Raw genomic sequence first — 16,486 nt, 5'->3', positions numbered from 1 at the left:
GGGAAACTCCTGCTCCACCAAGCTATTACATCAGCTACGGTGGAGAAGGGGCACCGCCTAGGCCGTAGAGCCTGGAACATAAATGACGTGATGGATTGTGATGGCTGATGATGGCTTGTCTCTCAGGCAGAGGCTACTGTTTCTAGGCATTATGTCTTTAGAGCTGACTCAACTCTAAGGCTGTGGCCTTTTCCTGGTATAATTTCTATAGGCAGCAGAACAGTATATGACGGGCTCTGTCATTCTGAGTCGGAAGTTGCAATGGCGCATTTGTGTGGGAATGAGATTTTAGATCAGAAACTGGAGCACGGGCTGTTTAGGAGTCGTGTCTGTTTCTAATCAAAACAAATCTCAGCTTTCACACTGTGTCAATATTACAGTGAAATTTACACAATACATAAGAAGATTTCAAACATGGAACGGTGCCTTCACTAACTCTCAGGAGAGAAAAACCACTTGAATTTTTAAAACAATCTGACACAGAAGATAGAGCAAAGCTTCAAGGCTCTTCATAAAAACAAAGTTTGGTGACAGATCACAATTAAATGAGCATCTTGTGTATGCAGAGCGCCTTGCTCCTTTGAGAGTTGAATGAAACTCCGTTCAGTAAATGACCAAGGGACCTTCAAAGCATCCATAGTCTGGAGTGGGTGTCTTTTTGTACTGGCCTTTGTTTTCTTTTTTTTTCTCCCCTCACTGTAGGTAACTTTAAAATGCACCACGTTCATTCATGAGGCCTGGGTGTGTGTGTGAGAGGTTAAAAGGAGATAAGCATCACAAGCAGACTCATGCTGGTGTGAGAAATGGGCTCCCGCACTTATTCAGGCATTTGACCTTGTGGGTCCTGTTTAACACACATAAAAGGGTCATTGCCGTCATGCTGGCAAGGGTGGCCAATCAGCATTGGACACTAGTTCCCATACAAGCAGCAAAGCTACCAGTCTGACTGCTTTTTTCAGAGGATTCTAGCTATGAAAGGCCCATGAAATCAAGTGTCTTGACAATGTTAAGTACTGATGCAATATATTATTTGTTAATCATCATCAAAATACTAGGCTTTGTGATACTGATATCACAGAAAGCTATAATATGCAAATGAATGCTGAGTGCTGAGAGCTAAATACTAATGTCAGTGGTTATTTCAATGAGTCATGGCACTGGCATGATATCACAAAAAATAAAGAGTTTTGATCAAAATAATGCAGAGCCGTCACTAACTTTTGCCAGCAATGTTCCAATAGTCCAATACCCAGTTTTAATTTAATTGATTGCAAGGTATGCCACACTCACAATACACAGCTATATGAACAATATTTAGTTTCAGTCCATATTGTGCAGCTGTGAGGTAATGCCATTTTTAAAATTCCAAACAGATGAAGAGAAAGAACAAAGTTACATTTCACTTATTTTATATATTTACTCGTGTCAGCATTCCAGTTGGATAAACATGCGTATACCTTACTTTGCATAAACTATTCAAAGAAACTGAGCATTAAAACAGAGAAGCATTTGTTCACTACAAGGCTGTGTGGCTGGAAAGCGAAACCCTGTGCTGGCAACTGCCTTTAAGCACCGAAGGAGGTATGTGCTGTCGCTAACCTTCCCAAATGGAATATGCAGTATGGGGAGATGCTGCAGCACCCATCAGTATTCTTTACATGTGTATGGAAATGGGAGGGTGAAGAAGTGGCTCTCACCTCCCTGCCGGTGAGCACGTGGCGTCCAAGCTTGACCTTGGCGAAGTTGCCTTTGCCGATGGTCTTGAGCAGGCGGTAGTTGCCCACATGTGGGTGCTCATCCACGCTGGAGCTGAGCGAGCTGCGGCACCGAGGCAGGCTCTGGCGACTGGCCGACTGGGTGGGGGGTGCCGGCACCTCCGGGAAGCCGTCCGGTGATGCGTGCTGCACAGCGGTGGGGGGGGTTTGGGTGCAGGAAGGAGAGGAGAAGCTGCAAGGTTAGGAGCTGGAGGAGAACCGCTTAGATAGGGACATGCCGCTAACACGTGTGGGCATGCACCACACACATGCGCATACATGCACGCACACACTTGCATACACACGTGTGTGCATGCGCACACACATACCCACACACCACATGTTCAGGTAACACTAAGGAGTGAAGCAGAGGTTACTTTGCAAGACTTGGCCTTAGGGGTATATGCTCCAGATGCAGAAACATGATCTGGTGAATGATCCAGTGTTAACCCTGAAATCCTCTCTTTCAGATCAGCAATGAGTTGTGAAAGGACAACAATCAAATTACACTTTAATTCACATGGAGATCCACAGGTTATGCACATAAAAACATGTATAATTGCTGCACCATCATTTTTTTACCCCTCACAACTGGATGTGGGCATTTTTTTCAAGAGTACATTTAGTTTACCACCACCACCATAGGTGGCAATCAAACAGGTATACTAGGAAGAGGCAATAGGAATACTGTGTAACACAAAGCCGAGAACAGAAACCCATCTTGACTAAGTGTCGGCTATGTAAACTCTGCAACGGAGATGACTGTGTGAGATGAATGTAAAAGTGGCTGCAGTGTGTGAGGGGCTTATGGGAAATTTTGTGGGAAATAGAGGCCTTTTATAGAAAACCAAAAGAGGCTTATAAAGAGCAACTTCACCTGCCTCTCAACACCAAAATATTTGATGCAGTATTATTCCATATACACAATAAGCCCACACAGAACTTTCTGATATCTCAAGCCTCTTTTCAAAACACCTTAAATTAACTAACTAGAATTTCCTTTGAGTAACTCAGTATTTGTGAGCATTATCAGCTAAGATTGACCCAGTCTTATAATCAAACTTGTATGACCACTGTCACTGGCTTACCACTGGAACATCACTACATACAATACTGCACTTTAATCAACGGACTGCAGTACTCCTGTCTGCCTTTTCATAGCCAATCATATTAGTCCACTTGAGATGTAGCCAACACGATGAATCCTTTAGCTTCAGTAATCAGTTTACCAGGTAGTTTTTGCCCCACCAGATTAAAAAACAATACTAGCTCAGATCAATCTCTCCACATTTTTTAAAAACGTTTGTTCTATAAGGCTCGAACACTTTTTAACCCCAGGATTTTAAAAAAATTAGAAAGAGCTCCTAAATACGTATTCCTATAACATACTATATAAGATTTTTAGGTACACACTTTGAACATTAAAATCCAGAACTTTGGTCACACCACCTCTGAATGTCTGTTTCTCTCATTGTTACTTTAATCTTGCTTTCCTGTTGAGTCCCTGTCGGAATCTGGCACTTCGCATCTCAAGATTGCAGTAGTAAGGGTTGACCAAGTAGTTGTTGTTACCGAGTTAGAGAGAGACCAAGGAACAAATGGTCATCAGACTCCTTTACACCATCACCAATACACACTATTATTAACAAACCTTCCCACAGAACCATTTACAATTGTGCAGAGAAGATTTTTTTCAAGCAAGGGCAAAGTGAGACTCCATTAAGTTAACGAGTTAACTTCAGGCAATTTCATTCTCCAAGTTAAAGCATTTAACCAAGCAACAAGGTCAGGATGCAAATCTGTAGACCTTCCCTAATCCATGCTACTGCATGCGTTGCTGCACACGTTACTGCACACTTTACTGCATACATTACTGCACCTGGATTTCGGGGGGGAGGGTGCTCCCAAATATTCTTATCTACAAAAGGCAGCACTGCAGAAACAGTTTGAACTAAAGGATGAGCTAAATGAACCACTGAGCTAAATGATGGCCAGTGTTACACTGCAGTAAAGGCAAAAGGGAAGAAAGCCATTGGAAATGCACTCAGCTACTGTGAGAGCTTTGTGGGAGTTAAGAGGAGCCTCAGATAACGATTTGCAATACAGTGATGCCATCTGATACGAATGAGTTAAAAGAGCACTGCAGGGAGACAGTCTGTAAGGTGAATGTGAGATTATGCTCTGCTGCAGTGGAACCCTCTAAGTGCTCCGTGGCTTCAGCCTCCCATAATGGAAGGCTTGAGAGCTCCAGCATGGACTTGGTCAAATGTAAGGTGCTAAAGGGAGAGGGGGAGCAAGGAGGAAAAAATACACAGACTTGGCACGGGATAAAGATGCAAGTGAACCGCATCTGGCTAGAGGTAGTGCAGATAATAGAAAAGCAGAGGTCCAGGGTGAAGAGGCACCTGATATCAACAGTTCATCAGACAAAAAGGCTCACCACTGGGAGATACTGTTGCCCATAACCTGATTTCCAATGAGTGGCTTCCCTTCCATTGCTGTGAGCCTTTGGGGAAGGGAAAAGAGATGGAGACAGGCCGCGAGTTACATCACAGAAAGCCGGGGCCTATTTTCGAGCGCTGGGAGTTCGTCAGTCCGTACGGCCAGCAGGCCACCCTGCCCCCATCGCCACGCCCCGGGAACAAAGGCTGGCTTGGGTTACGCCATCACTGCTGTCCCAATCCAGTTATGCGGTAATGCTACACCACACCGCGCGCCGCAAACAGCCACAATTTCACCTACAACCCCAGCAGCGTCGGATCCGGAGCAGGACAGGCCTAGAGCTGTGCAGAAAGCCACCAGCAATGGACGTGTGTGAGTATGCAAACCCGTGTTAGGAGATGCATACCTGTTTGTGTGTGTGTTTGTGAGAGTGTGTGTGTCTGAGAGAGAGAGAGAGAGAGAGCGAGAGAGAGAGAGAGAGAGAGAGAGAGGGAGAGAAAAACAGGGACAAGGAGAGAGACATAGTGTGTCTGATGACAGTGAAACATGAGATTGCACTTTGGGAGAATTAATAGCCCTTGACAATAGACAGAGCAAGAGAGAGAGAGAGAGAGAAAGTAAGTGTGTGTGTGAGAAAAGGAGAGAGGGAGACATAGAGAGGGAAGGAGATCAGATTTAATACTGGAAAGTCCCTGTACTGGCATAAATCAGCTCAGGCAGCTCCTAATGCTAATATCCCAACATTAATGGTGCTGAATGATCTTGTGACATTAACACATAACACCTCCGGTGCTATTACATTCTCCACTGAAGTGCTGTAAATCACAGTTAAACACACATGTGCCAGCACTAGAGGTTCTATACATGAAGCCGTTGTCAATGATAGAGGGTCAGACATAGATAATGCCCAGGGATTTCACAATGGCATCTTCTGGATTAGATTTTTTAATATTTTTTTTTTATATTATAGAAGTATCAGTAATTCATGGCCTTTAGTCACAGGTGTCATTCTGTAATGCTTTGCAGAGTAAGGCATATGCAGCTTATGGTTACATTTCAAGATTAAACGTGCATCCCACACACAAAATCATCTGAACTGTTCACACTTACCAAAATGGCCGGTGATTCGTAAAGACATTTGCTATGTATGAATCATTCATCATGTTGGCATCTTGTCTGTCCTTCTGAAAACGAGCTATTGATAGGACGAGAAATCAGCAGCTCTTGCAAAGCATTACATAAATACCCATCCTTACAGGGCAACAAAGCACCTAAAGTTTTATGCCTGCCAAGTGTAGACTGTGCATGCTTCAACGAATTGGGCATGCTTCAACAAACAGCTATTGTGTTGCGGTAACGGATCTGTCAGAGGTCAAATGCCAATGCAGCAATAACTGATGGACAGGAGTAAATGGCAATGACAATGCACCAATCACTGATGGGCTCCACACTGCTGCAGCTGTTTCTGATGCAGTGTGACCTCAGCGTGGAAAATCCTTAACCGGGCTGATCAAGAAAGAAAGCAGTCCATATGGCAGCAGAGTTTACAGGGTCAAATGCGAACATTTCTTTATGTTAGTGTTTAAGCAGAAATGTTTGCTCTTGTTGATTGTGATGTCTCCTCTACCCGCTATGGATTTTATTATTAATATTTCATTTATCCAGGGTAGCTTGCATTAATAGAATGCCAGCAACAAAGATGAAGGTCAAGGGTGGGGCTATAATGTAGGCTATAAAGTCATATAATCACATTTTCTTTTTCATAAGAGTCAAAATATAGCATATATGCAATAAAATCTACAAAATCTGAAAACTTTCCAGAAAAGAAGCAAGAACCTTTGTATTAGTCAGTTAATCATTATAAAACATGCTTATAGTTCATAACTAGCAGAACCTATTTGTAGCTTGCAGTAAATGAATGGTAACATTGATAAGGCCAGTACTATGATAACGATTATCTGTGAAACCCCATCGTCATTTTTGTAGGCTAACTGGCCCTGGTTAGCTTTCATTCATCATTGGTAGCATTAGCAAGTACTGCGCATGCAGCAGTGCATGCAGCAGCATCTCAGCTACCCGCTCGTCAGTGATGTAGTGGCTGTGGAGCAGGGCCAGCTGGAAGTGTGGCGGGAATGACTCACGAATGAGCGTGCCCACGATCTGTTCCTGGTGGATGAAATCCTCGACAGAGAAATTGACTAGCCAGTGGACTAGGCTACAGCCTTAGAAGGTGTGCTTTGACACCTGACACCCCCACTAGGGATGCTGTGGTTGTTGATTTTTTGTTTGATTTTGTTTTTTTGTCTGTTTTTGTTTTCTCAGAGGGTCGGAGTAGGATGCTGACAAACATCAGAAGGATGTGACTATTATTTAAACAGTGGAAAACCTTAGGAAAAGATACTCTATCATGGATTTGTTTGTGTTATTATTTGTGATTTGTGTGTGTTTTGGGGAGGAGAGCGGGGTTATTCCATGGTTCATGCTGTTTTATTATAGAACATTACATATGTATATTTATATAGCTTTACATATATACAATTTATATATTATAAATTATATATTCATTATGTGTGTGTCTGTATATGTATATATATATATATATATATATATATATATATATATATATATATGTATATATATATATATATATATATATATATATATATATATATAAAATCTCTTGATGTATTAACACAGTGATTAGCACAAGCTGGCTCTGCTGGAATTAAGTTGCTGAGAAGCATGCAAAACTGACAAGATACTTCCATAAATCTTAAATGTGTACTATACTCCATCTCAGAGGAATAACAATCAATATCATTTGTTGTAATCTTTGACTTGTCAGGTACTACAAAGCTTTTAACTGCCAGTAAACCGCCAGTAACGCACCAATGTGAAAACTGGGCTGACGCCAATGATCAATATTTTGGAGGCTGGATCTGCTGACACTGAAGCTGGCACTAGCATGCAATGATTAAAGCAACATCGCTCAGGCTAATGTACTTTGAAATTCATGATTATAGTATTGAGAGGTTTCCCAGTCCCATCAGTTCTGTTGGATTTACTGAAACACATCAAGTGCTACTGCGGGCAGTATTACTACTAGCATCCAGTGGGAGCCAATTTTCCTTTACACAGGTCAGATGACATCAAACATACACAGACAGAATGTATGTTTGTAATAAAAATTGTACTAAAGAGTTTACTAAAAAGACTCAAAAAAGAGTCATCAAAACTAAGAAAAACAAATAGAGATTACTAGAAGATTTGACCTACAAGGACACATCTGGGAAAATCAATGCCTTGAAACTGTTATCTCAGCGAGTACATAAAAAACATAGACGTTCTTTCCACAGTCTGTTGATGCAGAGTGGGGTAATGAATGTGCTTAATATAACGGTCATCGCTAACAGTTATATTAAGCAACTAACAGATTATTTTAAGCAATTCTCTCTCAACACTGACATCGTATCAATATTACCATCAACAACTAAAGCCAAAATATAGCCTAATTTAATGAAATAATTAACCTCCATAATAAAATCTGATCAGACCTGGTTAAAATATCATGTTTAATGTGACAACATGTTTAATGTGGGGAAAAATGACTAAGAGGTTGGAAGTCACAGCTTAGTCACAGCCATCATTACCCCGATTAAGCCCAGCAAAACACAAAGACATCACTTAATGGTGATCACCCTTCCAACAGGAATTACACAGGCCTGAATCAGTGGCTGATGAAGTAATGGCCCATAACCCCTGCTATTCAACAGAGAACATGGACTCTGCTGGCAGGATGTAGCAAACCACTCTCTCTGTATCCAAATCCACATTGAGAAACGTCCACTATGAAACACATGGAAGGACCTGTCCATATAGTCTTTTTGCTGCCAATCAGGGTGAATGAATACACACACACACACATACACATACACACATGCACACGCACCGAATAACACGGTGAGGGAAAGAGAAGGAAATGGACTTTTAGCTCATTTTCCCTATGATACAGGGCTTGACAGGTCAAATGCTTCACAGGACCAGTGGGTTTTCTTTTCACTGCAGGTGGCAGTGTACCTCATAGTAAGACTAAAACACTAGTGTTAAAAGCGAAAAAAAAATTATTTCCCCAAACATTCCTGAGGGAGTTACAGTCAGGTGTGTGTGTGTGTGTGTGTGTGTGTATGTGTGTGTGTGTTGGGGGGAAATGTAAAAATGCTGGATATCATTTCCTTTCCCCATCCCACGAGAATGATGGGTGAAATACTGATACCTTGCCAAGAGATTAGTGACAACAATCCTGGTTCTTAAGGGTTTAAAAGGGTGTGCATTGCACTATATTCCCGAAATGACACTAAAATACATTATTCAGCTTGTCATTGCAAAGGAAGCCCACTTACCTGTTACACCAGAGGGGCTATGCTAATAGGTTACAGTTAAATGATGTCATTCAAGAGTGATGTGTAGTGTTTACCTTGTTCCACAGACAGCAGGCCAATTCAGTGCCATCACAAAGGAAAACTATATTCTCAAGTGGTTTGCGGGCTTAGGCAAATGAGTCGTCAATTCATGTTTTTAAGAACGGAAATTCTTGGTTCCTACATTTCTGATACGTAATCCTGGCTACTGCATAGATGTTCACCACCACTAATTAACTGACAAGTCTATTATTTTCTAGGACAATGTTTGCTCGAAATGTAGGTCATTATGGGACGTCCGAAAGGAAGAATCGCGATATAAACATTATTAATTCGAAAGCAATCGGTCCAAGTTACCTGCGCAATCTCAGACAATGTAGCTTTGTAATGCACATAATCTAAATTTAATACAAATGTACTGGCTCCTGCCACCGAACCTCATATTACAGAACCAATTTATTACGTAAAACTACAGCACAATTACAGTTGTCATTAACAATACTAACCTACATCACAAAAACGTCAGTATTTCGAGGATGAAAAATGTTTCGTCTAGCTACAAACAGCCAAACCAGCGTTTGCCTCCTTGCATCTTCATTTTCCAACGGTGACACAGCAAGGCTTCCTGCTTCTGTGCTGGCATATAAATGCCGCAACAGCATCCACATACGAAAAACATCACATACCCATTCAAAGACGTAGCTTACTTACATTTTCGGCATCACGCTCATTGACAGTGGGTAAAGGCGTTCTGGTAGACATTTTGGGTTTCGGGCCGCCGAGCGATGCAGAGGACTCAGTAACGCAGTGAACGCGGCTATCATAGGTATCTGTCTCCACACTACATCTCTAACGGCATTTGGGACCGAGGTGCGCTAACTGAAGTCTTTCATCCCCGCGTAGTGTAATCCAAACCAGCCTCCCACAGATCAGTGGTTCCAGGTAAGGCGGATAGAGAGAATGCGGTGCCTTAAGACTTCGTTTTAATAGGACACTCCAGTGTTGATCCAGGCTCGTCTCTCATGTGTGTACAACGGCGAACCGGAGGGATGAGAGTTTAACGTGAGTTGACTTCTGCCACCATCTGGAGGAAAACGGACAGTTCTAGTTCCGCGACGCACAGTGGCCGTTTCAATGTCGTCATTAACAGCGCTGATGTTTTCGGGCTTAATTCATTCATATTTACACATATATTTAAAACGGCCCCGTTCATAAAGGCAAGAGATGAAAATAATATCCTTGGCGGCGAGGTCTTGCACAGGTTAAGCCTGCTGGTGCGTCAAGTTAAAGCCTTTAGAGATCGTGCCCTATCCATGCGCATCACGACTGTACGAATTTGAACCGAGACACCTGACACTAAAAACAGGAGAATCCTACCACCTGCTGGGGAGACACCTGACACTAAAAACGGGAAAATCCTACCACCTGCTGGACTTAAACAGAAATACAATTTAGCATGTTTACTCAAAGAGTCTGAAGATCTGCCAATAGTTTGAACCTGTGGTTCAGGATCCCTCAGGTGACACCTATGCGTTGCACATTTTTTGTTATTTCCATAGTTAAACACACCTGACTAATTTAATAAAACATAACAGTTCATGAGATGGGATTTACCTCTGTAGCTGGCCTAGAATGAAAATGTAGATCTTGATCATGGAACTGTCATTTATAGGCATGGTGCTTACTGTACTTAAACTTTATGTTGTTTACCATTCCGCTCTTGGCTTAATAACTGGCAGTAGGCATGGCGTTTCTTCTTAAGGTTGGATGGCCTTCTCTTTGTGGAAGTATAATCACCAGAATGTGTTTATTTACAAAGCTGTTCTTCATAATTTGCCTTCCCTTAAATGTGCTTAAAGCTGCACTAAGTTTGGGGATTTGGCTGCCATTCTAATGGAAATATGTAACTGTATGAAACATGGGGAAGAACATTTGTAACATTTTGTAACATGTGTCTGCTGATTGTGAGTGTTGTCACATTGAAGGAGTATTCAAAAAGAGCTCAGCAACAGAAATGTTCTCTGAGGATATATTGTGAATTATCTAGCTACTGTTGTAATCATATCCTTATAATTCGTATAATGTAGAATTTGCATTTGAGACCTTTCAAATGCAGATACATATGAGAATAAAACTGGCATGTTCATCGAGTAGTCTATAGGCAGAACTTCATAAGCTGTCATCAGAATCGTGAGCAGCTGAGCTCAGGAGAAGGCACTGTTCTATAGAAAGCTTTGCTAAAGTAATACGTATTTTCTGTGCTTTGAAACTAGCCTTTTTCGCTGTAAATCATTTGCTTTGACAGATGTAATGTACCTTATAATGCTCCAACACACCTGACTATTAACATCTTGCTCTCACTACCTGTTCATCAGCTCAGCTATTTGATCAGTAGTCCTCCACCAGCATTGTAGTTCTCATACTGCACTGCTCTCACATCATTCCTGTATCTGGTTAATTCCTGTTTCCTTATGTGTATTCATTTACATTTACCTGACACTTTTATCCAAAGTGACTTACAATTATAACTGAGTACAACTTGAGGGTTAAGGGCCTTGCTCAGGGGCCCAACAGTGGCAACAGTAGGGCTTGAAACAGGAACCTTCAGATTGCTGATTACTGTAAAAAGTCTAAAGCTATATTTTATGGCTTTTAATTTTTATGTGCTCTGCTTGACATTGCCCACAAGATGGCAGAGTCTATCTGTATTTGAGCATACAGACGCTTTCATGGGACCACAGAGGTAGTAATATGCAGGGTAGTTTTTAGTAGGAATTTAATTTGGTGCCTTTTTTAAAAAAAGTCTAATGTCAAACATGTCAGCAATCAGTTCTGTTGGAGGCTCAGAATGTAATTATGTATTTACATAATTACAACCAATTTATGACAACAGAGTGTGAGAGAAAAGCATACACACAGATATATATATGTGCGCGCGCGCGCGCACACACACACACACACACACACACACACACACACACAATTGCAAAACCAAAAGCAGGGTGGGAGGCATTGGAACCTGGCAAGAAGATGAACATTCTTGGAATTCTGCATCTGATCTACATGGATCATTTATCAATAGGGAATAGTATCCATTCTGCAGGGAAAAGGAAAACAGCCTAACACTCTTGTGGTGCAAAAATGTTCTCTTCCTTTCCTTGACTATGTAATTCACTCTGTCACATTGCTGCACAATTCTATCACAGAACCAGAGTGGAAAAAAAGATGAACATTATTGAACGTTATTGTGTGCTTGTTTGCCTTTTTCTCTTCTTTTTTGGTACTGCATTTAAAGTGCTGCATAACATTGTCAGAATTAAACTTTTTTTCTTGTATTGTGCTCATGTAATTATACTACTTCATATACAGTAGGTAATCAAAAAGTTGAACTTTAAAAAAAATAATTTTTTTAGAGTACCTGTCAGCTCTGAGTTGGAGTGGAGGTATGGAGGTTATATGGTAAGATACAAGATGACAAGAAACCACAGGACATCAAAGTGTGTATTTAATGGCTTATGTAAATGGAGAATACAAGTCAGTAATGACATGTAATTACATCAGCACTTTATTTTTGTCCAACAGCAGTCTGTTTTTTTGCCAACTTACAATAAAATGAGCCCATTTTGAAGTCATTTTGGTTTCTTTTATTTATTTATCCATTTATTATATACTGTATGCACACCATGAATGAGTCTTCCAATCTCAGAATGGATCAGATCAGATTCTTTGCTGTCTAGACGTGAAAAACATGCATATCGGATAATCTGATCTACATTCTAAACAGCCTTAGGTGAGAGTCACTGTACATACTAATCAAGTGTTGGTACCAGACCCACGAGTGTAAAGATCCTGCTCTTCTCTAGTTAAGGGTATGAGCAAGCGGCCCCTGCAGTGAGCACTCACCACAATTAGTTCACTGCATTACGATCTAATCAGGACCATACAGCTCTGCGGTACGTTATGAAGTGAGTTCTCCCTCTTTCTACCGTTGTATTGCTCCATGCAAATATATGAAATGTACTTTAATTTGAACTTAGCGACGCATTCCTATGAGGGACAAAAGCTTCTAGCCACCCAGATGGGGTAATTCTCCCAAGCGTAACATTCCTCATAAAACAAGAAAAACAACCGTTACGTTTATCATGTGTCTGTCATGGTGAAATTAATTGCTGCGAGCGAGGCACCCGGTGTTCCGTGCATTGTAGGTCCCTGAAATAGGTAGATGTTTCAATAAATAAATAATACATTTTAAAAATCCAGTCCCTACCTCACTTCCCTTCACCTTCACTTGGGTTTGGCACAATAACACTAACCAAGCGGATTCATTATGCCCAACCCCCCCCGACAGTTTGATAGCAGCTGTTGAACGTGAGCTGTGCGAAACGAAACGTGCTCTACAAGGCAGAGCTTGCTTCCTCTGTTCGCTCCAACAAGTCAATAAAACCCGCTGGTATGCTGAACATCTCTGGAAGGCGAGATACGCGAGGGCGAGGGCGGAATTTAATCAGGGATAAAGTGATCCCGCCACTGCAGCGCCAGCCCGGCGTGCCCGAAAAACGCCCCGGACTAAAGTAAATAATCGATGGCAGGAGAAGCACCGTGAATACAGTGTATGCCAGCGCATCCATCCATCCTCCAAGGCTCAGGGGGTTCATCAGAGTGGAGAGTGGGTACTGTAGCCCTCCAAAAAGGGTATTCTGCATTATTATATTCCCATGTGGATTTTTTTTTTACTTTAATTCAAATGAATGTTCTGCATGTTATACATCTTATGAATATTATATTTTACATAGGTGTCTGCAAAAGGAGTTCGAGCGTGTGGTATTTGTTACTGCACATGACTTGGTCCTTTCTGACTGGACTGATATTTTTGCTATAGTTGCTAAAAGTAAACCCATAGTGGCATCTGCTGTTTTGATGCTGTTTGTGAGATTGTGAGAAAGGAAATTCATACTTCATAGATGTTTTGAAACTTATTAGTGTAACCCATAGCTGTCTCCCTCTCAAACACACACACACATACACACACACACACACACACACACACACACACACACACACATAGCCATTTAACTAAGACTGTGAATATCATCACTTTTTTTGCAATGATGCTTTTCTAAGCGCTAATGTAAAAATGATCTCTCTATATAAAACATTTAGACACATTTAGTGAATTACACTGGTATTTAGCTTTTTGTTTAGTTTTTTTTTTAAATTTGGCCTGAGTCTAGTCCCATGACCCTTACTGCCAAGCAGTAAGTATTATTTGGCTCCTGTTCAAATGCTGTATTTTATGTTCAGTGGTACCAGTATGTCATGCTAGCTGCAGAACATAGCGCCTGTCGAAGAGGGAGTTCATATTAGCACAACACTGGCTTGATAAATAGGCCTTTTTCCTCAGCATGAGCAGAGTGAGTGTGTGCCACTTTCAAAAACCATGTTTGCCAAAAGCAATGTGTGACCTCAACTTATTTTCTTTTTTTCCCAGTCTCAAATAGCATGCAATAAGGATGCAGTTTCTCACCTTTTCTCTTGCTGTTTTGTTTCTCAAAACAAACATTTTATTGACCTTGTAGCATAAAAATGCATTTTGTGTTCATTCATAAGTTCACAAACGTCCCATTCAAGTTGTGGCTGTTTCATTTGAGGATTCCAAAAGTCTGTAAGTGGAACTGGGAATTAGGAAGCAGACATACCATTCAGCAGTCTTTTGTTACTATCATGTTACATTAAACATTCTAATTTGAACTATGATACTTATAAAATGTGATAGGTCTATGGACCTACAGATGTGTAATGAGAGCTGTGGTATATAGACATTGTGTGCAATGTATTCTAATCTTGTCATGCAGATGCCTACCTTGAAGTTAAGACATGCAATTTTGGCTCAGCACCAGCACAGCTGTTGGTTTGCAGTCCAGAACAATACTTGGGTAAAACAACCTGAAATGAGGTTGACTGAACCATGTCTTTACTATATGCTGACAAAACCATAAGTTTCACTGTGCACTGGCAGAACTGGATATATTCAATCTACTCCTTGTCATGAATCTTCTCTGCTGGAGTATATTTTCCATTTGGGCAGAATATGGTGTATGATTCTGGACCTTTTTACACAAGTTGAACAGAACAGTGTCACAATGTTAAAAGCCTACTCCCCAGATACCTAACCTGAAACGAAGAGCTCAGAAACAAATGCTGAGATGGGTGGAGAGTAGTGAAGGTGTAATGAACTACATATCCCCTAGCCATAGCTGTTTTAGGCATGTCAGGCATGAGCTGATCCCACTCAGCTCAGCACAGCACAACACTGTGTGCTTCTGAGTATATCACTCATGCCTTTGACTCAACCAGCCCTTCCCTCCTGACCCACTATTTATTGCCTTTTGGCTCTGACTGGAACTGAATCAGGGTTAAGAACTCTCCCATTCTCCCACAATGTACCATAGCAAAGGCCCAGTCTAAGGGGCACCAGACAACTGACTAGCCAGCAGAACCAGGGAATGGAGTTTAGAGGATCACATCTCATGCAGCCTGACAGGGTGGGAACTGGCTCTGTCCACTGCACCCAGCAGATAGTGTCTCTTTGCCATGAATACTAGCTAGATTTTTGTGCACCCAGGGGGTTTCTGAGTAAGGCAGTAGTGATGACATGGAACAGCGAGATATTTACATGGATGTTTACTTGGAGTAAGATAACTGCGTGCTAATGGGATTTCAGTGGCTGTTAAAGAGTGTGAGGCAATGCACAGCACATTTAGAGGGGGATAATAAAACAATTTAATAAAGTAGCTCTCAAAATCTGGATACCAAGCCAATGAAGGGCCATAGAAACTCTTGTCCTGATTTAAACAAGGCTATCTGATTTAATTAACAAACATTTTAGCAACAAAGGAACTTAACTCAAGTGGTGTGTAGGACTGAGATAAATACCTGTAGCACCTCTTGATTCCAATCTGGGGAGGGTTAGGTGTAAATTACACTGTCCTAACTAATTTGCTAATTACTGATAATACCCTTGATACTACAGATGGACTTATAATCAGATAATCAGCTGAATCTGATGTTCTCATTTAACACATATATAGTGTGAGCAGGGAAAACAATGAACTGCAGTGACATGCTTTCCACAAACCTGGGGCCAAGAACCCTCTGTGGAAATGAGCAATTCTTCTTCACTAAGCACTGATAAAAAAGACATAAATAAATAAAAAAGATACTTCCTTATAAAGCTTTCACAGCTGATGAATAACCTCACCAATGTTCCTCAGGACATCGCCAAGTATTTAGATATTCCTTCTGAGGCTGACGCCCATAACCTTCTGGCTAACAGTAGCACAAACCACCACCACCCTTTTCCAAGAACATTTCAAAGACCTGCATTGTTGTTGTCTGTATTTTATGTATTGTAGTTCATCTGGAGTGCTGTAGCTCTGACATGACTTGTGAACCACCCGCTGTCAATAATGTGATGCCATAGCCATTTGCCTTACATTTCTCCCAGACCTTCTGCTTTGACTCATAACTGTCTACTGCATTCATTTTTCCTTTTACTCATTGCTCAAGGGTAAAACAATTCAAAAGAAACTTTTCTGATTCGACTGATCCCTTTATAGACTTTCTAGTCTCTGTGGTACAGGGTTCATAAACTGCTAAAGAACTTTATAAGATGTTTTAAGGAGATTGAGTTCAGTCAGCATAAGGTGGATCTGAATCCACTGGAACTTCACTTTGGAATCAAGTGGAGTGGAAATGGATTTGTTCTGGACCCAGATCCCAGGTGGAAAAGCCTGACTAACACTGTTACACTTCAAAGCCTGAACCCTTAGGAGCTACAAAAGAAGCTTTTTATTACTTGCAGAAGGTTCAATT

The 16,486-nt window shown here is 41.2% G+C and overlaps 1 protein-coding gene across 4 annotated transcripts in view; it reads right to left on the bottom strand.

Moving 5' to 3' along the window:
• Positions 1-9,924, bottom strand: part of LOC113586678 (serine/threonine-protein kinase MARK1-like) — a 37,192-nt gene extending 27,268 nt beyond the window's left edge. For 2 of the 4 annotated variants that reach the window (XM_027024988.3, XM_027024989.3), the window contains exons 1-2: positions 9,326-9,918; positions 1,698-1,901 (exon numbers count right to left, since the gene is read on the bottom strand). In XM_027024988.3, coding sequence (XP_026880789.2) covers positions 1,698-1,901; positions 9,326-9,376 — 255 coding nt within the window. In that variant the 5' untranslated portion in view covers positions 9,377-9,918. Of the gene's footprint in view, positions 1-1,697; positions 1,902-9,325 lie in introns of all 4 variants that reach the window. The other 2 variants (XR_014123829.1, XM_081714502.1) reach the window with 2 other exon arrangements.
• Between the last annotated feature and the right edge of the window lie 6,562 nt (positions 9,925-16,486).

The sequence above is a fragment of the Electrophorus electricus genome, chromosome 5 (genome assembly GCF_041902795.1).
Source record: "Electrophorus electricus isolate QZ-2024a chromosome 5, ASM4190279v1, whole genome shotgun sequence".
NCBI classification, from domain to species: domain Eukaryota; kingdom Metazoa; phylum Chordata; class Actinopteri; order Gymnotiformes; family Gymnotidae; genus Electrophorus; species Electrophorus electricus.
This window is presented reverse-complemented; position numbering and strand designations above follow the sequence as displayed.